Below are 27,021 nucleotides of genomic sequence, written 5' to 3' on the forward strand. Positions count from 1 at the left end.
GAGGTAGTGCAATATAAGGCAACTCATTGTGAAGGTATTCACAATATGAGATATTGTGAATTTTCAGTAATTCATTACATACAAATACGATGCTAATGCACTAACTGTTACATTTAGATATATGGATAACATAAATTAATTTCACGTCAGAAATTTAATGGCAACTAAATCTATACTGCAAATCACTTATTTGTACATCACAAACTAAAGTACATGAAAAATAATACATTTTTCAAATGATTGTTTACCCTTTTTTACTGTATTAGGCTAATAGTTTCAGTTTATACAAATTAAACAACTTTGAATAGTGTTTAATTTTGAATTTAGTTTTCATGGTTATTGGACTTCTGCTGCATTTATAATTTTAATTTTAATGATTTTATGAAATCAAAAACACTGTTCAGTGCATTTTACAGTGGTGTGCAAAATTTAAAGACCAGTCAGGTTTTCGTCTATAGCTTCTCATAGAAGCTACAGGTGAAAACCTGAATGGTCCTTAAATTTTTCCATATCAGGTCCGGATATGGAAAAAGCATACCATGAGGTACAGAAATGATGAAGGAAACAACACCGACACAACAATGGAAACAAAACATTACAGAGAGACTTTATTGAAAAATGGCAACATAGCACTGGCTGCCATGATACAGATGCATCACTGCCAAAGATGGAAAAAAGGCAAGAGGTGGTCCTCAGTAGGAGATATGGCCACCCCTAATATCGATGGCTTTGCACCGCCTGTTCATACTTAGAACAATGTTTTTTTGATAAGTTCTTGTGGTAACATTGCCCATTCCTCTGTCAGCACCATCTTCAGCTGGTGAACAATTTCTGGTGGGTGTGGACGTGCTGCTAGGCATCTCCCCACAGGCAGGCCAATCCATAAGAACAATGTCCTCACTTTCCAAAAGCATATCAACAGCTGCAGTGTGATGGGATGTGGCGTTATCATCCATAAACATGAACTCGGGGCCAATGGCACCTCGGAACAGACGCACACAGAGAAGGATTACCTCAGTATAGTAGCGTGCATTGGTTACAGTACTGCCATCCATTATCTGGAGTTGTGTGCATCCATCCAAGATAACACCTCCCCAGACGAGAACACCTCGACCGCCACATCGATCCCTTTCAGTGATGTTTGTGGGGTGATACCGTGTGCCACCTCTCGCCAGATTAGCTGATGTCCAGAATCGCTGCTGAGACTGAATCTACTCTCATCAGTAAAAAGCACCTTAAGTAAAGATTTTGTGGTTGTAACTTTTAGAAATAGTGTTGGTCCTTAAGTTTTGCACACAGTGTATAATACTGCATTTTTGATTTTCATAAAATCATTAAAATTAAAACTGTAAAGTGCAGAAGTCCACTAAATATGCATCAAACAGAAGTGTTGTAACACAGATTATCATTTATTCTGCATTACTGGATGTTTACCTATAAATACTTAAAAGTACTGATGTAATCCAAATTTTTTGGCATGTCGATATGCTATTTTATTTTATATTTTTTTTATATAGTATTAGTAATGGCAAATGATGCAAGAAAGCAAGCTTATACAGTATTCACCAGAAAAAAAAAAAAAAAAAAAAACACATTCCCATCTCACCTATCAATCCCCTCCAACAGTTCGTGTAGTTGTTCCTTTAATTTATTCACGCTTTCAACTTCCACAACATCAGATGGAAGTTTGTTCCAATGATCAACCGCCTGTTCACTAAAGATAAAATTCTGCGCACACCTATTCAGCAACCATTTCCTTCCTCAATTTGAATCTATGCCTCCTCATGTGCATAGTCTAAGCAGGAAAAAGAATCCCATCAGCACTGAGCTTGCTCAATTCATTCAAAGCCTTAAACACACCAATCAGATCACTTCACAGGTGCCTAGTGTCAGACCTGCAATTTTGCAGAAATGAAGATTTTCTGGGTAAGAGCAGCCCTTACCTTTCACCAATCTTATTGCCTTCTCTGTACTCAATCTAGCAGCTCTACATCCTTCATAAAATGAGGCTTCCAGACCTGTATGCAGTATTCAAGATGTGGCCTGACCATTGCCTTGGACAATTAAATGATCACCTCCTTAAGCAAAATTCCTGTATATCATTGACAAAACTCTGTGTCTTGGCAGGCTGTCTGCACTGTTCAGAGAATTTCATATCTGACTGCCCAATTACTCCCAAGTCTTTTTCATTTTCCACTACCCTGAGTATAGTGCCATATAGTTGGTACATCTGGGATTACTGCTACCCATGTGCAGCACTTTGCATTTGTGAATGTTAAACTTCGATTGCCATTTCTTAGCCCAACTGCTTAATTTTTCTAGAACTTGTTGCAATAGCTTATCGTCATTAACCACCCTGCAGATGATACAAAAGTATCATCTGCAGGGTGGTTAATGACAGTGATGATGTATCATCTGCAAACTTAGACATTAAGCCTGATACAACTTTATCACAGCAGAAGTCACAGTAGAACAAACATTAAACTCAACTGTGATAACAATGATTTTTTGGCAACTGCATCCAGTACCTTTTCCCAACAGAAAACTCTGCCATAGTTTCAAAAGCAGTGTGGAAAATTCATATACAATTCACAATGACTGGAAAATTGATGCTTTTAAATTAATTTACACAATTAACTTATATGCCTTTAAACTTATATATTAAATTATTAACAGCATATTGAAAAATTACAAGCAATGATAAATTACAGAGTTCCCCCAACATGCAAACACTCAACTTATAAATATTGTAAATATGAACAAAGCTCCATAATACAGTACAGTGCTGTCATCACAGATGAACGATCCATAAATGTTTATACTTTTCTTAGTAAAATCAAAACTGTAAATCAAGTTTCTGTATATCAGTGTTTATTACGAACAAGAGAAATTAATGCTTGATATTAGGTTAATGCTTCCTACAAGAACTGCAGGATTGAGAGACTCTTTTCAGTTCCTCATCATTAATCATTTGTGAGTTGCTAATTTTTCTCACAAACAACAAAAGACAATTCTATCACTTTGCAAAAAACTTTCCCATGTTATGAATTAATTGCAGAATGAAAATATGCCTGAATTCTAAAATAACCATATACCACACATTGAAGGTTCAAGTGCATTTAAGTACTTTTATTGCTGTTAAGTGAAATCTCTATCCTGCACATTAGCACTGGAGGAACGACAGAACTAACTATAAGGGCTGGGTCACCTGCTGAGATGGCAGATTACTGGATCTTTCAGAACATTGAATGCTAGAATATTGGATTTTTATTGTGTGTGTGTGTGTGTGTGTGTGTGTGTGTGTGTGTGTGTGTGTGTGTGTGTGTGTGTGTGTGTGTGTGTGTGTGTGTGTACTTTATCTACTTTACAAACCACACATTATTTATATCCTTTTGCTTCCTTTACTGCTGCACTGCGCCTCCGTAGCCAGGTGGGAAGGAGCAGCAGTGCGTAGCACACGCTTCTTGATTAGACCGGGGTTCGAGACCGTCACCACCAAATACGGAGGAAGTGGAAAGGTCAGGGAATGACCACCGCATATCCCGGAAAAAAAAACAAAAACCAAATAACTGCTGCACTGCGTGTTTTGGAGCATTAGACATTATTATATATTATAATGAACACACACACACACACACACACACACACACACAGGTGAATAAAAAGTTGTCTTATTTCCATTGTAAGATCTATTTATATAATTCTATGCTGTTATTTAGTATGATCAATTATTTACATTTTTATGGTATTTAGGAACATAAATGAGATTTCAAATGCCTTTAACTGGTATTTTATTTTATTTAAAAATATCTGTCAAAGTACATGTAACAGACAGATTTAAAAGTGCTGGCAACCTATGTTTACTGGATACATAACCTTAGATTTTATGCTCTTATAGGAAGCATATAAAATCTCAAGCAGTGCATCCAGATGACACAGACGGTCAATGCAATGTTTGACTCAGCTTGGTATAACAAAGGCACTGTGAAAATAAAAATTATGTGTGATAAGTTTAATAACTGTGATGAATATAATGAACAACTGTACAGACAAATAGAGTGGATCAGTAAATAAGAATGTCTTATAATGGAGAAGTTTAACTTTCCACATACTGACTGGAACTTCATGGGTTGGTCACTCACACAATAGCAAGATATTTGTGGATTTACTGAATTACTGTTTTCTACCCGAGCGTGTTAGAGAAGCCAAGAGAAAGCAACACTCTTGAGTGGATTATCAATCAGCAGCAATTCTTCATGCATTAAGAATCTGTAGAAAAACCAGCAGATAGCAGTGATCACAGTGTAATGACATGGGATTTACTTAAAGATGTAACCCAAAAATGATAAAGAGAAGGGTGTTTCCTTTTATAAAGGTGACTACAGTGGTCTCAGATAGTTGAGTAGGACCAACTGATGATGTTACCAACAGCAAATTCTAAATGGGAAGCATTCAGGGAAGTAATTGTAAAAGCTATTGGGCTTTTCATACTAAGAAATACTGTTCAAAGCTTAGACCTAAATGGATGTCAGATGAACTAATGAGACTTGTGGCAGAGGAAAAAAAAAAAATACATGGGATGCATATATATTATCAAGTGACACAGAAGCCTATGAGAGATATAAAGTATCTCTGCAATCAAGTCACAAGGTTGGGCAAGCTAAGGCAGACTGAGAAGTCCTGGGCAAAGGACGTAAAGAAAAATAGCAAAGCAACAAGACAGTTCCCAGATTCTGATCAAGTTCAGGCAAATTGTGAGTCCTTGTAGTGTGAGATTACTAGTAAAGGAAAGATAATAGTGGAGGTGTATAAAAGGACATGCAATTCTGAAGAGTATGATAAAAATCTTTTAAGCAACTTGAGTGGACAGGCGGGTGCAAGTGCATCATTAGTGACTTTTTTTCTCTTGCAGATCAGACATACACATGCAGTACATACAAAAGTAGTAGTTTCTTGAATCATCTTGATGACTGGTATTTATTTCAATGAGCCACAGAAAGCACAAGAAAATCAAATATTCTTGATCTAGTTCTCACCAAGGATCCAAGCAGAATCAAAAATATAACAGTTCAGGAATTGACGGCAGGGAGTGATCAGAACATCACGAAATGGGTAATATCTGAGGAAATTTCGGTGGTCAAAGGAAAGGTTGGGGTTTTAATTACAGGAAGGGGGACTAAGATTCAGGTATTCCTTGAGCTCTATTAGCTGTAGTTACTAATATATGCTATTTAATACTAATGTCTTATAAGAAGTATATAAGGGATTTATCCTGGCGGCCACAAACACCATTTCAGATAAGAAGTATGGCAAAAGAAAGATGTTAAATGGATGACAAGAGAACTGAAATACTTAACAAAAAAAAAAAAAAAAAAAAGGGAGAGTTATGGGATCTCTTTAGATTTTGGAGTGATTCCTCTGGATTGTAGAAGTCCAACATATCGCCAATACATAAAGGTGGTTATAAGAGTGAAGTCAGTAATTACACACCAGTTAGTCTGACTTCAGTGGTAGGGAAAATCTTCGAGGCAATGATTAAGTGCAATCCAGAAACCTTTAGAAAGAAATGGCATTCTGAAGGACATACAATATGGTTTTATTAAAGGAAAATTGTGTTTCACTAACCTAGTATGCTATTTCGACAGTTACTCATGAGCTGGATGTAAGGAACAATTTTGACATAGTTTATTTAGATTTTAGCAAAGAATTTTGTTTTAATAAGTCCCTCATGATAGGTTAATGTATAAGCTGGAACATGTTGAGATTACTGGAAAGATTCTAAGCTGGATTGGAGGGTGGTTTCAGGAAAAAAGAAAGAGGGTTGTGATCAATGGATATTCTTCGGATTGGTGTAAGGTTAGAAGTGGAGTCCCCCAAGGTTTGGTTCTTGGGCCACTGTTGTTTCTGATTTTTATAAATGACACTGACAAAGGAATAAAAGGCTTGATATCAAAATTTGCAGACAACATAAAGTTTGGGATAGTCGTTTATGACCAGTGCTCCTTCGGAGTGACTTAAAGAGGCCTCAAGAATGGCCAGAAAAGTGACAGCTATGTTTTAATGCAACAAAATGCAAGGTCTTACACTTGAGAAATAGCAACCTCATAATAAATTATACACTTGGTGGGGTTGAATTAAAAGTAGAGGAAAAAAGGGATGTGGGAGTTATGATATAGCAAATATAAAGTTTTCTGGACAGTGTAAGCACGCAGCCAGGAAAGCACATGGTGTCTGGCCAGTTGATCCATGCACTAGTTAAAAGAATTTTCAGCTCCAAGAAACAGATAAGTTTTTGAAGAATTTTGTCATTTTATTGGCCTAATTTTCATATTAAATCATACTCTTATAAGTAGCTTTATAGTCCTAGTCACGCTTGTTATTTTATTTTTTAATTTAGCTAGGGATTTTATAGATTACTATTTAATATATGTAGAACCTTTGTATCATCCGAATCATGCTGACATTATTATAGTTATAGAGTGAATGGTAGAGGAATTCATTCAAATTTTTAATTATGGTAAATAAGTAGCTCTAAAGTTCAAATCACTTAGGCTGGTGCTAGTTGGATAATTTTGTTATATATTATAATTAACATATAACTTTCAAGTGTAACGGCATAGCCTAATACATATAACCCAAACTTGGTAGCATGGTAGTATTATTGCTACATAATTAGTGTACTGATAAGTGTTATTACTGCATTAGATATATTTGTTTAGTGTAGTATTTATAATTATATTGACTTTGAACAAAAATCATGCCTCAGACCAGAGCAACAAAGTAAAGCAAAGGGCTCAAGCTAGTGGGAGTGCTGTGGATCTGAAGAAAAATGAGGGGGCCAGTTTTCCTACAAATCACAGCCTTATGAGATATATGGCTTGTTTGACATTTACAGAGCTATCAGGAACAAGGCACCAACTCAGCACTGTTATGGATCTTTATGAGAGCTTAAAGAACAAGGTGGATGTCCTTGAAGGAATTAAAATGGGGGGGACACCCATCAAGTTCTCAGCTACACACATCAATGCCAGAGCTTGCACTTGATCATCAGACAACACAGCAGCAACTCCCAAGGCAGAATGCACTGGTCCCACAGGAGCTAGTTGTTGCTGGTGACTCTATTGTCAGGGAAACGGGAAATATACTGTGCAAAAAGGATAGTTGGAATAGTACCAAGGTATGTCTGCCTCGGCCAAAAGTTGATGTTGTACAGCAGATATCATCTTCCTAGTCACTTCCCAGCTGTCTTCTTCCTCATTTTCATCAATATTTGCATTTTTTAAAATATTAACTCTAATACTAATTTGATAGTATAAACAAGAGCTATGGTACTCAATACGTTCTACGTTGATTTCAATCTTTGTAGAAGAATAAGAGAAATTTACCTCAGTGTGTTACATAGAAAACTTAAGTATGACACTCTGCAGAAATTAAAATGAGTATAACATTAAGGCAAAATGATTACAGTAAAAAAATAACTTGAAAACAATTAAAAAATAATTAAAAATTAATTTAAAAAGTTTAACGTAAATTTTGAAAAACAATTTTCCTTCTTTAATTACCCTTTTAATTATTTTTAAAAATTTTAATTGTGTTCAATTGATTTTTTAATTGTTTTCAAGTTAATTTTTTACTGTAATAATTTTGTGTTATTGTTATATTCATTTTAATTTCTGGAGAGTGTCATACGGAAGTGTTCTATGTATCATATTGAGGTCAATTTCTTTTATTCTTCTACTAACTCTAATACTGTAATGTCAAAATTAAAATTATCTTCAACTGTTAAATTCTTCATCAGTTTCCACAAAAGCTTCATTCTCTCTCATAACTCTCGTCATCCTGAATAAATCATGGGTTTTTTTTAAGCAATTAGGCCTGATGTAGCCAAGTGGTCAGAAGCGGGTGTGCAGTAGCACGCACTCTTTGTGTGGACTGGGATTCAAGCAAAGTGACTGCTAAATACAATTAATAACCAGTGACTGTTAAATACAATTAATGTTTGTATTGACTGATTTATTGTAAACTCCACTGACCTGGTGGTCGTGCTGGAGTATAAACAAAAAATTCTATTTACAGTTGCATAATCTCAAACTTTTTTTAACATACGAACTGCATCAAGTAAATTAATTTGCTTAGTAATTTCTCCGCTGCTTTTATTTCCTTCTTTGTGAATCACGCATATAATCATTTCTCTGGGCGCCTCCGTAGCCAGGTGGGAAGGAGCAGCAGTGCGTAGCACATGCTTCTTGATTAGACCGGGGTTCGAGCCCGTCACCACCAAATACGGAATATGCGGAAAGGTCAAGGAATGACCACCGCATATCCCGGAGCAATATGGCCTTAGTTGCTAATGCTCCTAAAAACCAAATAACAAACATAATCATTTCTACTTATATCTTTTCTGTAAAGGATTTTTAATTTTTAAACTTCAACCTTGATCCAAGAGTTGAAGGAAGTGTTGTATTTAGAAAAAAATAAATCAAATTTATATTGTTTGTGGATACTTTTTATGTGCTATGCAATTATCCAAAAGCAAAGTAATTTTTTTCTTCTTTGAAAACAACTTCTTATTCCATTTTACTAAAAATTCTGAAAATATTTTGTTACTCATTCAGCCATTTCTGTTGCTCATGTGTCAGTATTAGTAATGGCTGCATGGTGCAAGATAGCCTATGGCTTATGCTGCACCAGACAAAAAAAAAAAAAAAAAAAAAAACGAAAACAACAATAATGAAAAAAAAAAAAAAAATAAATAAATAATAATAATAATTAATAAAAGAAAAGGAAATTAAACTTATCATCCTATGCGCTTCCCTCACCCGAAGGTAACTAAAAATTCAGAAAATAATTTGTTACTCATTCAGCCATTTCTGTTGCTCATGTATTTTAGAGGTAATTAGTATTAGTAATGGCCACATGGTGCAAAAAAGCCTATGGCTTATGCTGCACCAGCCAAAAAAAAAAAAAAAAACTGAATAAAACAATAATGAAAAAAAAAATAAAATAAAAATAAATAAATAATAATAATTAATAAAAGAAAAGGAAATTAAACCTATCATCCTATGCACTTCCCTCACCCGAAGGTACAATCCAGATGACCTTTGAATTTCCCCAAACTGTCTGCCTCTACCATCCATGTAGGCAACTTATTCCAGTAATTTATAACTCGCTGGCTAAAATAAAACTTCCTGCAGTCCAATCTAAATATTTCCCCCCCGTAACTTGAATTTATGTCCCCTTGTTCTAGCATCATTTATAATCTTGAAAATTTCGTCCTCATTCATTTTACTGATGCCTCTCAGAGCCTTAAACACCTCAATCAAATCTCTTCTAAGGTGTCTAGTTTCCAAACTCTGCAACCCACATATTCGAAGTTTTTCTTCATAAAGACACCCTTTTGCCAATCTCACCAGGCGAGTTACCCGTCTTTGCACCCTTTCAAGAAGCTCGATGTCTTTCTTTAGGTGCAGTCTCCATACTTGAACACAGTATTCCAAGTGTGGTCTAACAAAAGCCTTATATAATGGAATTATCACGTCCCTATCTCTACTTGCAAAAGTAGAGATACTTTTCCTTGCAACCTTCCTTGCAACCTGTTTACAATGCTCAGAGAATTTCATGTCTGACCGTATCGTAACACCCAAGTCCCTTTCCTCCAGTACTGGGTTTAGTTGAACTCCACCAAGTGAATAAGTTATTTTGGGAACACTTTGTTGGATTAAAGCATAGCTGCCATTTTTCTGACCATTCCTGAAGTCTATCTAGGTCTCTCTGAAGAAGATCAGCTTGACAGTGATCATTAACTACTCTACCAATTTTAACATCATCTGAAAATTTAGACATCACGCCCTCCATCCCTTCATCGATGTCGTTTATGAAAATTAAAAACAACAGTGGTCCCAATACTGATCCTTGGGGAACCCCACTTCTTACATCAACCCAATCTCAGGAATAGCCATTTATCACAACCCTCTGCCCTGAAGCCATCCTGCTATCCATCTAAGAATTTTTTCAGTGATTCCAACCTGTTCCAGCTTATAAAGCAACCGCTCATGTGGGAGTGAGTCAACAGCTTTGCTGAAATCTAAATAAACAATATCGAAATTATTCCCTAAATCCAGCTCGTGAGTGACCCTTTCAAAATAGCGAACCAGATTTGTTAAACATGATTTCCCTTTACAAAACCATGCTGAGTATCCTTGAGAATTTCAATTCGATCCAAATGATCCTGAATTCCACCCTTGATCATTGCCTCCATGATTTTCCCTACCACTGAAGTCAGACTGACAGGTCGATAATTTCCCACTTCACTCTTAGAGCCACCCTTATGTATGGGAGATGCACTGGCACTTTTCCAATCCAAGGGAATCTCCCCAGAGTCTAGTGATGCTCGCATAATTAGCCTCAATGGTTCAATGCACTCACTTGCCACCTCCCTTAAGATTATAGGGTATATTTCATCAACACCAGGAGCCTTACTGGCCTATAGGCTTGAAATTTTTTTCATTAAATAATCTTGCGAAATAATGACACACCTCAAACAATATGGAGTTTTTAATTTTCCTATAACCAGCAGCTTTTTTTGTTTTTTTTATCAGTATCTGCCATATTGCATGTAACCAGAACTGTTACCTGATCACTTAGTCCCTCTCCAATTATTTATTTTTAAAATTTTAGTTATTTTTGAAAAATCTGCACAGACCACTTTTTCCTGGCATTTTCTTTTTCTACTGCAATTTTGATTAGAGGAACTATAAGTGGATCACTTATTGTGCTATTTTTAGGATCTTGCATAGAGTAGTTTTATGATATGCCAACAAACTCCATGGAGGCTTCATAGATGAGATAATTCTTTTTCTTTTTTTTTTTTAAATTTCACAGCCACACTTAAATCCTTTCATTGGTTTTGCTTCTTACATTTAAAACTTTTTTGATTTTAAAGTTTCTACATAAAATATATACAGTACATTTAAACGAATTTTAAATATCAAATATCTATTTTAATGTTTTAAGCGACACAACTTACAACACCCACTGAATAATAAAGAATTAATCAAAAATTAGAAAATGCAATTTTTGAAATGAGCACTATCAACAGTAATCTAAAATTAACCCATTACTGTACAATACAGTCAAGTCCAGTCCATTTATCACACAACCACTTCTCATAGATGTGCAGTAAATATTTGTTTGATATTCTCTACAACAAGATTACACACAGTGCAATAATTCGTGTGTATCAGATCACTTGATTGTTGGAAGTGTTTGTGTGCTTTTTGTTTATGTGTACTGTTGCCATTCAGTGAACAGAAGGTAGTCCAATAAAATTAAAAAGAAGAAAAAAAAAAAAAAAAAATCCTGAATCATATCACCCCATCATCTTTTTGATCCAACAAACTGAAATCATGATTACGATAAGGGAAGGATTTTCGGTCAATAAAACAGCTGATTCAATTAACTAATGATTTTTATAAGTGGAACCCTCCGTATATAAAATTAGAACTGGGACATCTTTTTGGACATACCCTGTATATACATAGTTTTTTGGTGCAGTCCAATGTGCTGTGGGGAAGTGTACCATCCAAAATGTAAAAGTAAATATAATTATATTCTCTGAGCAGTGATTAAAGAACATCAGTTCACACCTGATATCCTGGAGTTGGAGTACCGTACTGTCTAGCGGCTGGTGAAGGAACATGCTGCATCTGCATTGGCCTATCAGGAGGCCTCATACCAGGACCAGGAGGTGGAGGAGCTGGTCCTAAGGGCGGTACAGAAGCAGGAGGAGGAACTTGGGAACCAGTGGGTGTAGGAGGTGGGGCAGGACCAGGTGGAGGAACTGGAACAGGCTGAGGTGGTCCAGATGCTGTTACAGGGGAAGGAGCTCCTGGAGCTGCAGAAGGTGGAGGTGGTACAGGATAAACTCTGTTCATGTTGTTAGCCATCTAAAAGCTGTACAAATAAATGCATTACAATAAATCATGATTATATAAAGATCCATGAAAAAATATTATTGCTGGCAGGAATAATAAGTAGTCAGCAAAAAGAATGATTAATATGAATATAATGTAAGAATTAGTTGGCCTCTTATGCATTTCTGATATAGTGCAATAAATTAGGAAAATAAGGAAATAATATAAATTATTTGAGAATCTGTTACAATTTACTGATTTTGTACAATGAATTACAGAAAAGGACGAAACAAAATTCCCATTCGTTTAGGAATATGCACTTCTGCATAATTACAGACAAATAATAGTTGATAACTTAAAAAAACCCCAGCTATCTACTGGACATGGAAATTCATCAAATTTCATTCAATAAAACCAAAATTTAACTTCTGATATTCAACATGAATATAGACAGACATGAATATAAAAAAAAAAAAAAAGGCAGCACAGGATAGTTTGCCCAACTTGGTATCTGTAATAAGTACTTGGTATTATAAAAAATAAAGAAAAAGAAAAACAAAAAATAAGCACAATATATTTTTGTACAATTTCAGCTAAGCTAACAATGGAAGACTGAAGATTGCTACTACTGAAAGATTGCTTACCTGGAAAGTACACAAAAAAAAAAAAAAAAATTCACAATATCCAGTGATGTAACTGGGCCCACCTGTGCTGAGTTAACTCAGCTGGGTGGAAATATGATTAGGAATTCCGATGTTCAATGGTGTGGTTGGTGGGGATAATCAAGGTAAGTTTTGTTAAAATAAAAAGAATATGCTTAATTCAAGGTGAATTGTTTTCAAATGAACTATAATAGTTTTTTCTGCCTTGCCATACACTATTTATAAACTACTGGATATAAATTAAATTATAACTATTTTATTAGTTATAAATTACTGGAATAAGTTACTTACATGGGTGATAGTGGCTGACAGTTTGGGGAAATTCAAAGGTCAGCTGGATAATTACCTACAGGAGGAGGGGAAACACTTGGGTTGTCCATTTCCTTTTCTCTTATTTATTAATTAAGAGTATTATTATTTTATTTTATTTTTTTGTTATTTATTATTATTTTATTTTTTCGTTATTTATTATTATTTTATTTTATTTTTTCATTATTTATTATTATTTTATTTTTATTTTTTTAATTTAATTTTTTTTTAGCTGGTGCAGCATAAGCCACAGACTTCCTTGCACCATGTGGGTAATACTAATACTAATTTCATTAATGAAATAAGGCTGTTTGGGTAGTTCTATTTTCAGGTGTACCATTAACAGCAAAATTGTGTGAGAGAGAAAATAGCTGAATGGTTCATATTTAAATCTGCAATTGCTTTCATTACCTTTTGGTCCAAAACTTATAAAGAGTATTATCTATTTACAATATACTGTAATCAGACTTTGTTTTGTTACAAATAGATAATTTACAGTTAATGCAAAAAAAAAAAAAAAAGGCAGCCGGATAGTTTGCCTAACTTGGTATCTGTGATAAGTACTTGGTATTATAAAAAGTCACACACAACAGGACTAACAAGAAATAGTAAGTTATAAATCTTAATTAAAATTTGGATACAACTGTGCAACTGACAATTAGAAGTTAAAACATTGAAAACTCAGAAAACAGACAAATAATAATAATTACAAAAATACCTTACTACATACTGCTTGCTTTGGTTTTATGCTCATATATTATGATTCTACATTTAAATTTGCTTGTTCGCATCATGTATAGGCTTATGGTAGTGTCCTACATGATTTCTCAATCCAGTCCAGTCCACCGCCCCAAACCCAATATGTGGGGGTACTTGCAAGACAATGATCTGCAATGATTTTAGTCCAGTCACCATGTTCAAGAAAAATTTTTTGTTACAGATTGTTTTTCCACTTTTCAATTTATAATGTATAATACATTTACAGACTTCTTTCCAAGATGTCAACAGTTTTAATTAATAGCATTAGCATTAGTAGAGCCATACGATGCAAGAAAACAAACTTATATGGCATCAGCCAAAAAAAAAAAAAAAACCCTTCCCATTTTATCTATTCATTCACTCCAAAAGTTTGTCCAGTTCTTCCTTGAATTTATTTAAGCTATCAACTTCCACAATGACAGATTGAAGTTTCTTCCAGCAATCAACCACCCGTTGCCTAAACGCAAATTTCCACACATCTATTCAGCAACTGTCTTTGCTCAATTTGAATTTATGGCCCCTCAAGTGCGTAATCTGAGCAAGAGGAAGAATCCCATCAGCACTGATCCAAACCGATCGCTTTCCTTTTCTTGGTAGATTTACTAGTAGTGCTGTCACTTATTCTTTTAGTCGGCACCATGATAACAGTCAAAATGAAATTTTCTGTAAACAATTTCACAGGGTTAAGGCGGAAACACTATTATCACCTCACGAGAGCTCACATTCTCACATTTTACTAAAGCATATTTCTGGAGGTCACTACCATAAAACAATAAAGACAAATGGGTAATAAACTCGATCTTATTGTATTTGCGATAATACCGATAGCTGGAATTCTGTGGATTTTTATATTATTATGGTGAAGTGTGTGCCCCCTTCACTGAAATCTACAGTAATAAAAAAAAAATAAATAAATTTTCAGAATCTTCTCTTTATTCCTATTTTTAAGCTTGTTACTCCTTATCTCACTTGTGCAATTTGTGTGTGCCGTGTTCATCGTTATTGACTGCTTATTATTTTTTTTTTACTGTTTTCCATTTTACAATCCTAAAAAAAAAAAAAAAAAAAAAAAAAAAATTGAGTGAAAAAAATTTCCTAAGTCCAAACTTACGTAAAAAAAAAAAAATTTGAGTGAAAAAAATTTCTTAAGTCATAACTTACGTAACTGGGACTTACTGTAATCACCTCCTTATCTCTACTAGCAAAATTCACTGACAAGATCCCATGAGCAGCTCTGACAGCCTGTCTGTACTGCTCAGAAAACTTCACATCTGACTACACAATTACCCATAGGTTTTTTTCATTCTCCACTATCCTGAGTGTAGTACTGCACAGTTGGTGTGTTACTCTGGGGTTACTGCTACCCATATGCAGTACTTTGCATTTGTCAATGTTAAACTTCAGTTGCCACCTCTCAGCCCATCTGCCCAACTTTTCTAGATCCTGTTGCAGTAGTGTACTGTCATTACTTTCATTAACAACACTACCAACCATTGTATTGTATGCAAACTTGGATATTACACCTGATATACCTTCATTAATATCATTAATAAATAAATATAGAAAACAACAATTAGCCCAACAACAAACCCTGGGAGACTGCACTAATAACGTTAGTCCACAAAGACAGTGTCAATTAATTATCAATAGCAGCAAATTGCCCATAATGTCATACTGCTTCAATCTATACAGCAGTATAGATGTCCAACAGTATCAAAAGCTTTCCTGAAATCCAAGTATATGATATCAAAATTATTTTTTGCATCCAGTTCCTTTGTGATCACACTGTAGTATCAAATCAAATTGGTCAGACAAGACTTCCCCTTAACAAACCCATGCTGTGACTGACCTATAACTGCAGCCTTGTCTAGATGATCCCGCAATCTTTCTTTAACCAGTGATTCTATTATTTTCTCCGGAACAGAAGTTAAACTAACAGGTCTGTAATTACTCTTGTCACCCTTTGATCTCCATTTGTGAACTGGGGATACATCTGCACAACTCCAGTCTGTGGAGACCTCCCCTGAATCCAAGGATGCTCTCATAATTATGGCTAAGGGTTTGCTTACTTCCTTTGCTGCCTCCTATAATTTAACTGGATAGATTCCATCCACCCCAGGTGCCTTTCTTATATTTAAATTCCACAATTTTTCCTCCACTTTGCTCTCAGTTATTACAAAAGCATTTAGAGTTATTATTACAAAATCTGTTAGAGTTTGATAAACTTCTGGCCTACACTTCCTTACAGATTTTTTCATGTGTGAATGTAGATACAAAATAATCATTCAGTTTGTCAGCTACTTCAGCAGGACCATCACTATCAAGTGGACCAATCTGATTCATTCTTTCCTACTAGAGCAGTGGTTGATATCGACCCCCAGGGGTCAATATAACATTGTTTGGGGTCGATAGAAAAATATAAGACATCATTGTACAGGTAATATTTAATTTGGTTAACTTGGATTGCCTCCATCCTGAATGACAATTCAAAATTTTTAAAAATAGGACTTTAAGTTACTTTTGGATGAATATAAATGTTGCAGAAAAATATCCAAAACTTTCTGAAGTGGTATTCCCCTTTTTGCTTGCATTTCCAAGCTCGTACATGGTTGAAACTGGTTTCAGCCATGTTAATTCCATTTTAACAAAATAAAGAAATAAGCTAGATATAGAATTCTGTGGTGATTTAAGGCTGAAACTTACTAATTTTGAACCCAACATTGCTAATCTGGTCAAGAGTCACAAAGCACACCCTTCACATTGACAACGTTAGTAAATTGTATACTAAGTTAATAAAAGTCTTATTTTCATATATATAAGGAAGATTGTATTATTGTTATTTCACTATCTAAATTAAATTTTATATTTTATAAATTATTTATCCCTCCTATCATATATGTAATGTTAAGAAGTACGTCAAAAACAAAAACGTATCCCTTTGACGTTAAGCCAATATAATAATATATACTATATTATACATACAATAAACACTAACTATAAAATAAACAATCTAAAAACTCACACAAGCATCTTTTTTGCTTGTCCTATTATAATTACGTAATAGTAAAATAGAGGGGGTCGATAAAAAGTCAAGAAACTCTTGAAGGGGTCGACGATCAAAGAAGTTTGGCGACCCCTGTTCTAGAGTTTACATAAATAAAGAAATCTTTGCTGTTTTTCTTTGCAACCTTTGCCAAAGATTTCTCGTAATCTGCCTTCGCTTTCCTAACCTCCTTTGTGATTTGATTACAGACTGGCTTATATCTACCATAGGCTTCTGTGTCGCCTGATAATTTATACGCATCACATGCATTTTTGTTCTCTGCCATAAGTTTCATTAGTTCATCTGACATCCATTTAGGCCTAAATCTCAAACAGTGTTACTTAGTTGGTATGAAATGGCTAGTAGCTTCCAAGATTAATTCCTTGAATGCTTCCCATTTGGAATTTGCCATTGGTAACATCATCAGTTGGTCCCACTGTATAGAATTTGAAAACTATCTAAGACCACTGTAGTCACCTTATGGAAGCAAAAACCCTTCCCTTTACTCCTGATGGTAGTTACATCTTTAAGTTTGTTTGTTATTTGGTTTTTAGGAGCATTAGCAACTAAGGCCATATTTCTCTGGGATATGCGGTGGTCATTCCCTGACTTTTCCCATCCTCCATATTTGGTGGTGACGGGCTCGAACTCCAGTCTAATCAAGAAGCGTATGCTACGCACTGCTGCTCCTTCCCACCTGGCTACAGAGGCGCCTACATCTTTAAGTAACTCACACATCAGTACACTGTGATCATTGACACATAGTGGTTCCTTTATCTGCTGATTCTTGATGCATGAAAAATCACTGCTGATAAGCAGATCAATAGTATTACTCTCCCTGGTTTGTTTGTTATTTGGTTTTTAGGGGCATTAGCAACTAAGGCCACATTGCTCCGGGATATGTGGTGGTCAATCCTTGACCTTTCCGCATCCTCCGTATTTGGTGGTGACGGGTTCGAACCCTGGTCTAATCAAGAAGCATGTACTACGCACTGCTGCTCCTTCCCACCTGGCTACGGAGGCGCCTCTCTCCCTGGTTGCCTCTCGAACATGCTGCTGCAGAAAACTTATCATCAATCAATAAATCCACAAAAGTCTTGCTAGTGTGCAAGTGACCAATGCACAAGTTCCAGTCAATATCTGGGAATTAAAATCCCCCATTATAAGACATTCTGATTTACCAGCCCACTATTTCTGTGCACAATTGTTTGTTGTATTCATTAGAGTGAATACAACAAACAATTGTTGTATTCATTACAGTGATTAGGCCTATAACACTCCTGCTCTCATTTTTGCTTTCCCAGAACTTATGTCACATCAGACTGACTCAACATTGCACTGTCCAACTATGTCAACTGGATGCACTTCCTTAGATTTTATTTCTTAACTAACAGTATATCCCCTCCTCCCTTCCTACCCTTTCTGCACACATTTTACTCCCCAAATTCCAATTCTGCATTCCTTATATCTGTGTGACACCAAGTTTCTGATATCCCAACATTATCTGCCTTTGATGTTTTGATCAGCATCTCAAAATTCATCAAATTTATTTACTATAGTCCTAGTATTGGTGTACATGCAAGTATACATGCATCTATATTCTTACTCTTAGTTACCCTAACTTAGCCTACGTATTCACTTGTTCCATGATGACTCCCAGTAGTTTTTAAATCCCCAGCACCTTGCTTTCCAGGCAATGCTCATTCCAATAGAAGCAGTGCAAGAATCACTTTCACCTCTGCCTGCAGCTACTGTTAATCTATTAATCTGTGAGTATCTTTGATGTTGAAAAGAATGAATCATGGCTCATTATATGAAATATCAGAGTCCTAGAAAGTGAAACAAAAGCATTTCATTTTCTTTCAAGATAAATTGCAGATTTTGAAATTCTTTGAGACTGGAGAAGGCCATGATGAAATAGGTCTTGTTCTTTCCTCAGCTCCATCGATTGTGAGACTTAACAAATTGTCAAAAAGAAATCAAGATGTGCATAGATGGTTCTAATCCTTTAATTTCAACTATGTTAGGAAAGCATAATCAAAGCAAAACAATTTTACTGAAATTAGCACTTAAAAAATATCTGAATTATCATCATCCAATTCTGTTACACTCAATGGGTCTACAGGTCACTATGTCAGTACAACTATACAATCTTTTTAGTTCATTAACCTTCCATTCACTATATTTCTACATTCTTTCTTATCGGATCTCTAAGCTTAGTCAAAGTAAGCACTCTTCTCTCTCTTAATGCTTACTTCGCAATATTAATCCACATTTTAAGTTTTGTCTATCTCTTTGACTATCAACATTCATCTTTGCTTCAAATATCTGTTTAGTTGATCTTTCTTCTCCCATCTTTTCTACATACCAATACCATCTTAAGTTTGTTTCACTTTCCTTTTTAGTTCCATGTTTTTGCTACCCCAAGATTCCTATTTCTTCATTTGTAATATGGTCTTGTTATTTGTTCCATCTGTTAGTTTAATTTATTTTTCTTAAACACTCTCATTATTGAAGATTATATCTGATTGGTGGTTCATTTATTTTTTACTATATTTTTACAACTTTTTCTTTTTTTTTACAACTTTCTGCTCCAATGGTTAAAATAAGTTTAAAAACTGTATTATTAAACATTTAATTTTTTTGTCCCTCAATGAATCTGTTTATGTGGCTTTCTACACTTCCTGCTTTATTTATTCCATTGTTTATTTTCATGTCTATTCTTCCATTAATCGAAGACTGTTCCTAGATACACAAAATTACTAACTTCCAGTTTTGCTTATTAGGCATGTTTGCATATGAAAAAAATGTCTATTGTCTTAACCATTTCTGTCTGTCTGCATATTTCAGAAATACAGCAATTATTCTTTATTTTTTCATACATTTCACTAAAGACCATCCATTATACAGTATAGTATTTAATAAAAAGACATGATCCATTTATTATGTAAGGTAGCTGAAGCACTGGATATTATGCTCATTGGAGGAATGAATAGGCAATAAGATAGATGCATAGAAAAGAAATATTCTCAAGTTTGTGCATACAAGGTTGTTTTTTTTTTTATGAGCTTGTTCATTTTATTATCAGTTTATTAAATATATAATTCAAGGATTATCTCAAAAATGTTGACTGCACACTATGATCCGATGTACATGCTTTTTTTTTTTTTTTTTTTAAATTATTAAATCACAAAAGATCCATGAAGAAATAAGTATTTAAAAACATTAAATGCTGAGCAAAATACTATGCAAGATATGTACAGTGAAAAGAAATCTTTATATATTATTAGTTAATCAATTAGTAATTAATTGATAAGAAAATTTGTTATGTACTTTTCACTTCTATTAATCAAAGAAAAAATCTGATTAATTCAATAATAAAAATTAAGAATGAAATAATGTTTAAGACTAAAAATCTAACATGCCTCAACTATATAGACAAATAGAGTGGGAAAATAAATCAGAATGTCTTATAATGGAGAATTTAACCTTTCCAGATACTGACTAAAATTTGGGAGCTGGTCACTCTCAGAATAGAAACATTTTTACTGGATGACTGTTTTCTACACCAGCATGTCAGAGAGCAACATTCTTGATCTGATTATCAGGAAGGCGACTCATCATGATTTAAGATTATCCATATAAAGGAACTACTAGGTGGCAGTGATCAGAATATAATATTGTTGGGGGATACAAAGTAAAGTAAAAAGTTAACTGCAGCCATTATCAACCCACTGCAGGATGAAAGCCTCCTCAACAATTTGCGTTGAGGGAAATGGACCATAATCTGCCACGCTGGTCCAGGGCGAGTTGACAGATCAACCATATTTAGCAGTCAGGAGCAGGAGTGCAGTAGCACACGCTCTTTGAGTAGACCGGGGTTCAAGCCTCTGACTGCTAAATACGGTCACTCTTCCAACCCGCACTGGACCAGCGTGGCAGATTATGGTCCATTTCCCTCAGCATGAATTGTTGAGGAGGCTTCCATCCTGCAGTGGATTGATAAGGGTTGCAGTTTTTATACTCAAAGAGCATGTGCTACTGCACTCCCACTCATGACCACTTGGCTATGGAGGACTTATACCAAGATATAACTCTATCAAGGGTAAGGGATTTTGCTTTTGTAAAGGCAACTACAGTGGTCTCAGACTGTTTATAAATTCCTTTCAGTAGGATCAAACTGATAATGTTACCAACTGCAAATACTAAATGGGAAGCATTCAGGGAAGTAATCATAGATGCTACTAAGCTTTTTATATACCAACTAAAAGATAGTTTGAGGTCTAGATCTATATGGATGTCAGATGAACTGATGACACTAGTGCCAAAAGAAGAAAAATGATGTGATTATAAATTAATAGGGGACATGGAATCCTAAAGCAAGCACAAACTAGTCTGCTGTTGTAATTATTGGGATTAACAACACAAGGGCTATTGAGGCCAAATTGTGTCTGCTCACAGTTTATTTACAGGCAACAGAACTAGTCTGCAATCAGGGCACTAAGGGTGTGTTAGGCAACCTAAGACATTTTATAAGAAGTCCTTCACTAAGAATGCAAAGAAAAATAGCAAAGAATTCTCTGCTTATGCTAACACTAGAAGGAAAGGAATGAACAACATAGGCTTACTAGATATAAATGGCATGACTACTGATAATCCTGTTAGGGTTGCTAACAAATAAACATTTTGCATCAACATTCACATGTGAAGAAATTTTTAGGGTTGGGAACATCAGAAATACACCAAGTTATAAGTGGAAGCTAAATGATTTTGTTATAACTAGAAAAAAAGTAGAAGAAAAACTGCTGAAGCTAAAAGTAAATAAGGAAAGTGCATCTGAGATCTATCTAGTTATATTAAAAGAAGCAGCAAAAGAGGTAATTATGAGCGCATCCTTGGATTCAAGGGCATGACATGAGCAATTACAGCTCTTCAAACTTAGCTTCTGTTCTAGGGGTTAAAAGGTATTGTAGGACCATTTTAAACCCACAGCATGGATTTGTTAAAGTGGGATTCTGTCTGACTAATCTGATTAGCAATTATGATGGAGTAACAAAGGAACTGTATGCAAATAATTTGACATCATATACTTAGATTTCAGTAAAACTTTTGACACTGTTCCACATGAAAGACTGCTACATAAATTAAAGCAGTGTGGCTTTAAAAGAAAGTTAATGCTATGATTAAAGGGATGGTTGAATGTTAGAAGACTAGAGTGCGGTTATATATTTTTTATGAGAACCCCCAGGCATAAGAGTTATTAGAGTCTATAGTACTTAGTACCATGCATGGGTTGAGAAGATAAAAGAAGATACCTGTTGACATTAAACTTAAATATCTGCAGATTAAAATTTTCAGGAAATACTTATGAATGGAGGTTGTTCCAGAAAATGGAAGTTGATTGAATAAATGAGGAAGAAGAAAAGCTGATTCTGTGAGTTTGAAGTTGAGCAGTAAATGGATGTTGACCGGTTGCAGTATGTGTTCAGACTGGGAATTACAGAAGCCAATTCAGAAGAACAGTGCCCATGGAAGTATCTACAGAAAAGGCATGCAACAGAAACAGAACAGCTATGAGACAGAGTGGAGAGACTTTGTTAGAAACGAGTCATTAATTAACCTAAATGCCCTCTTTTGAATGGAATCTAGAAGCCTAAAAGAGGCTTTGGGGGGGGGGGGGAACTGCCCCATATGTGGGAAAAATATTCCATGGTAGGACAGATTTGCAATTTGTACAGCGTGAACAGCTGTTTGGCAGAAATATAATGATGAGAGCAAAAGAAAACTAGTTTTTTAGATGCATAAGAAGGAATATTTGTAATTGTGCTTATACCAAGAGATCAGAGTGTGATTGAAGAAGCAATTTGTATTGTGCTTATACCAAGAGAGATTAAAAGTCAGGATAATCCCTAATAGAGATATATGATCTTGCCTAGAAATCGGAGTTTGACTGAAGATAAGCACAGGAGCTGAAAAATTCTTTTTGCGAGATAAGGCAGGAATGAGTTTTCTTAGAATTAAGATTGTTCAAAATCCTTCTGACATCCTTTTGATAGAAGACTACAGGAGGCATTGAGTGCAGTGTATTGAGAATGGTAGGAGGTGGTCTAGCATGATCATCAATACATGAGTCAGAAGAAAAGTAGGATGCTAGCAGGTTAGCTTTATCTTTGGCTGAAGTGGCAATAGAACTATCTGGTTTTGAGAGATGGACAAAAGTTGCAGCCAACAGCTACCATTTGGACAAGGAGCAAGTTTTCTACTCTTAGCCTATTCGAAATCTAGTTTGCACTGATTAATAACTGCTTTACAAATAATGCAAGTTTATGTTGCAAGCAAACTCGGAAAATTGCAATCTCCGTTAAACCTTGAGATTTAGATACAAGCCAACTGCGATATGTAACATTCTTATCTTGAATAGCCTTAGCACATTTATTGGAAAACCAAGGTTTAGATAAAGGATGAGATTTTAAGGTGGAATGAAGATTTCATCCCTACAAGAATAATTTCACGGATGCGATCCAAGCAAACATTAACAGCAGAAGATTTGAGACAGTAATCTGATCAAGGAAAGGAAATCTCACAGATCATGCCATTTGGCATTCTTGTAATGTGGTACCACACTGACAGTGATAGAGAATGAAAAGGACCTGGGGGTAATTGTGCAGGCAGATATGAAGTTTTCTGAGCGGTGTAGACGGTCTGCAAGAGTAGCTCATGCTGTCTTGTCAATGAGATACAGGAATTTTTCTAGCAGGGATAAGGAGGTGATTATCCCCTTGTATAAGGCAATGGTCAGGTCACATCTTGAGTACTGTGTACAGGTCTGGAGGCCTCATTTTAAGAAGGATGTAGAGCTGTTGGAACGAGTACAGAGAAGAGCAACAAGATTAGTGAATGGAACAAAGGGCTGCTCTTACGAAGAAAGGCTTAAGTTTTGAAAATTAGTGTCTGGAGACTAGGCACCTGCGAGGTAATCTGATTGAGGTGTATAAAGCCTTGAATGGTTTGAGCATGCTCAATGCGGTTGGGATTCTTTCTCTTGCTCAGAATAATCGTCTGAGAAGGCATAAATTTAAATTGAGGAAAGAAGGTTGTAGGATAGATGTGCGGAAGTTTTCCTTTAGCCAGCGGGTGGTTGATTGATGGAACAAACTTCCATCTGTCGTTGTAGAAGTTGATAGCTTAAATAGATTCAAGGCAGAACTTGACAAACATTTGGAGCGAGTGGATGGGTGAAATAAGGGGGTTTTTTTGTTTTGTTTTTTTGGCTGATGCTATATAAGCTTGCTTTCTTGTATCATTTGCCTTTGCTAATGCTAATGCCACACAAGAAGTTGAGAATGGCCAATAGAGGAAAGCCTCCATTTGAGAAGAGACCATCACAAAGTTGTGATCTGAGGTACCTAGAGGACTAATCACCTCAACCATGTACTTAGAAGGGCTGTTTGTGAGAAAAATATCAAGTGTGTTGTCTGGTATTCTGGTAGGCATACGAACAATCTGTGCGAGGTCATTAGTAATTGCAAAACCTCAGCATTTCAACAGTTAGGTGTGTGTGACTAGAAAACGGAAGCCAGCTGGAGTTGTGAACATTGAAATCACCACTTAGTGGAAATGGATTTCACTGAAATGAATGAGGAAATGTTTTTGGGAGGTTAAGATTTTTTTGCAGATAAGTCTGTTCTATTAGTTTGATAATTCACGATGTATTCAGTAGTAAAAAAAGGTGGGAAGGACATGTATGAAGTAATAAAATTTTTGTATATGCCATTATACACTACTCAGACTTCCTCCAGTAACTATCTGCCAGAGTAAAGGCAGCGAGATTATACACTACTCAGACTTCCTCCAGTAACTATCTGCCAGAGTAAAGGCAGCGAGATTATACACTAGATGATCTGGAAGTCTCCAATAGGTTTGTTCCCAATGGACTATTGGCTGTCTTGCCTTTGGACAGTTTTAGAGCTGTATTGTCGAAATGCAAAGAAGATCAGACCTTGTCGTGATGTCCATTATAACCTCGAAAGACATCTATGGTACTGCATGATGGAAAAGAAGGGGTTGGTATTTCACCAGTTGATGAGAGTCATCTACCACCTAGTATTGATTGGTAACACAGAAGGGTGGAATTCTATGCAGTGTGCCATATCTCAACGCTTGCATATGTTGATTTGTACCTGGGTGGTCACCACAAGTGTATACTAGGCACTGTAATTTAGGACTTGCACATGGGGTTACTAACAGTCCCACCATTGTGAAGGCGCAAACAGACAATTTGGCTTTTCAGCAAAGTCTGGTCGCAGACTGACCGGACTTTGCTGAAATTAAGTCCACTTGACTTGAGTGCCACCTGAATATCAGTTCCATCTGTGTTTTTGACTCCCAAGTAGCAAGCCCAGCTTTATATACCTGAGAGAATGTCTGGTGACAGCCATAAGGTTATAAATGGATACTGCTCTTCTTGGACTAATATTATTAGCAGAGTTCCTCAGGTTTCAGTGCTGGGTAACCCACTGTTTACAGCAGCGTTTCCCAAACTTTTTTTAGTCACGGAACACTTTTCATCTCACAATATATTGTGAGATGAAAAGTTTAGCTTATATATTTATGGAACACAAGTTTAGCTGGAGCCAAAGAACTGTTTGCTAATATTTTATTACATATGACGTACTGTGCATCAGGAGCATCTTTATTTCCAACACATGTAAAGCTGAAATTCAAACAACTGCCATCATACTTTTTTTTTGGTCATTTATTAGTTGGTTCTTGTTTTTTTACTTTGGATTTTTGAGGAGCAAAAGGCTGCGATTGTTCAACCTCACGTTGAAGTGTGATAATATTGTGTTCGTTTTCATCGAGCACTACTAGACGTATTTGCTTCTCGCTTTAAAGTTCCTTTTTTCAATCACAAATCCATGGTCATTTATTTTAATAATAATATTTCGAAATACTGATAATTATCAAAAAAATATTTATACAAGGAAGTGAGTTTAGTTATGCTTACTAGTTTTCCTCACTATTACAGAACTAATCTCGCAATTGGGGAGACAGTCCGCACTGCACAGCATGCAAGAACATGTCAGCGGAATGTTACTTTGTGTCATCTACCCGAACGATGCATGATATCGGTTCACTTTCTCTCTCCCTCAACCCATGTACTCTCTGTTAAATCGCATACGAATGGCATATTAGATCACTACATTCCTACTTTTTCGTAGATGTCATTACCTCTATGCATACTTCTGTATGCAAAGCCCACCAAAATATAGTGATCCGCAGTCTATTTGATTATTAGTCAATGGCAGTACAGTATATCAACCGAAAAAAAATAATGTTAAAAATTAGAATGATACAAAAGTGGTGTACGCTACAAATATTCAAAATTATTTATTTTATTTTATTATTTTTTTAATTATTAATTACAATTCTTCACGGAACACAATTTTGGAAACACTGGTTTAGAGTATATATTAATGTTATTAGTAAAGGTGCATACAGCTTGTTGTCCAAGTTTGCAGATGATACAAAAGTTGGCAGAATGGTTATGACAGGATTCAGTTTACTTAAGTCTTGCTACAGAAGTATACTGAGTTTGCCTGTGGACATCGTCGTGAGACACCGTGCACGAGAGGGGATCCGCTTGATTGTATATGGTGGAGGGATATCGATCGGGATCACTGCAGTTTTGGAGATTTTCTATATATTCGAGGATGATTTTCATATTGTAACAGTAGTTACTGATGAGAGATCTTAAATTAAACAAGGTAAGAGTGTTTTTAGTGATTTTTGGATTTCTGCGTTCAAGTACAATATGATCACTACAGCGATAACAAGGTTATTGTAACCAATAATGTTTTTAAAACCATTCATAGGTCTAAAATTTTTGGATATTTTTACTTAAGAATAGTTATAATAATGTTTTTTTTAGTGGGAAAACTACTGGTGAAACATCACTTAAAAACTATCTAAGAATAATGCATTGTTGGACTCAGTAAAACATCCGCAACATAGATATTATAAAGAAAGTGATGAAAAAACTTAAATATGTCTGAAAAAGCATCTAAAGAAATAAATGTATGATAAGAATATGGTAGACCTCCCTGAGTTTGAGGTTAACAGGATACTCAGGGAGTATTCTGTTAATGAAGAACTCCTAATAAAGAATATACAGAGGATTTGGAAAGCGGTCCCACAGAGAGGATTTGGAAAGCGGAAGTAAAACTTGTTTTACTTCCTTAAAGAGTACATGCACAAAAACAGAATTACATCTGACTGCAGACTGTCAACTGCTAGTCAATCCTAGAAGAGAGGCTTATAGAACTCAACGTGGAAA

General features: G+C 35.4%; 1 protein-coding gene across 4 annotated transcripts in view; it reads right to left on the minus strand.

Annotated features, from left to right (window-relative positions):
* The window catches only part of Bap60 (Brahma-associated protein 60), a 165,470-nt gene that overhangs the window by 126,248 nt on the left and 12,201 nt on the right, over positions 1–27,021 (minus strand). For all 4 annotated transcript variants that reach the window (XM_090372238.1, XM_090372219.1, XM_090372224.1 and 1 more), the window contains one exon: positions 11,646–11,952. In XM_090372238.1, the coding sequence (XP_090228364.1) occupies positions 11,646–11,945 (300 nt within the window). In that variant the 5' untranslated portion in view covers positions 11,946–11,952. The remainder of the gene's footprint in view (positions 1–11,645; positions 11,953–27,021) is intronic.

The sequence above is a fragment of the Mastigoproctus giganteus genome, chromosome 1 (assembly GCF_048544385.1).
Source record: "Mastigoproctus giganteus isolate SK-2022 chromosome 1, ASM4854438v1, whole genome shotgun sequence".
Taxonomy (NCBI): domain Eukaryota; kingdom Metazoa; phylum Arthropoda; class Arachnida; order Uropygi; family Thelyphonidae; genus Mastigoproctus; species Mastigoproctus giganteus.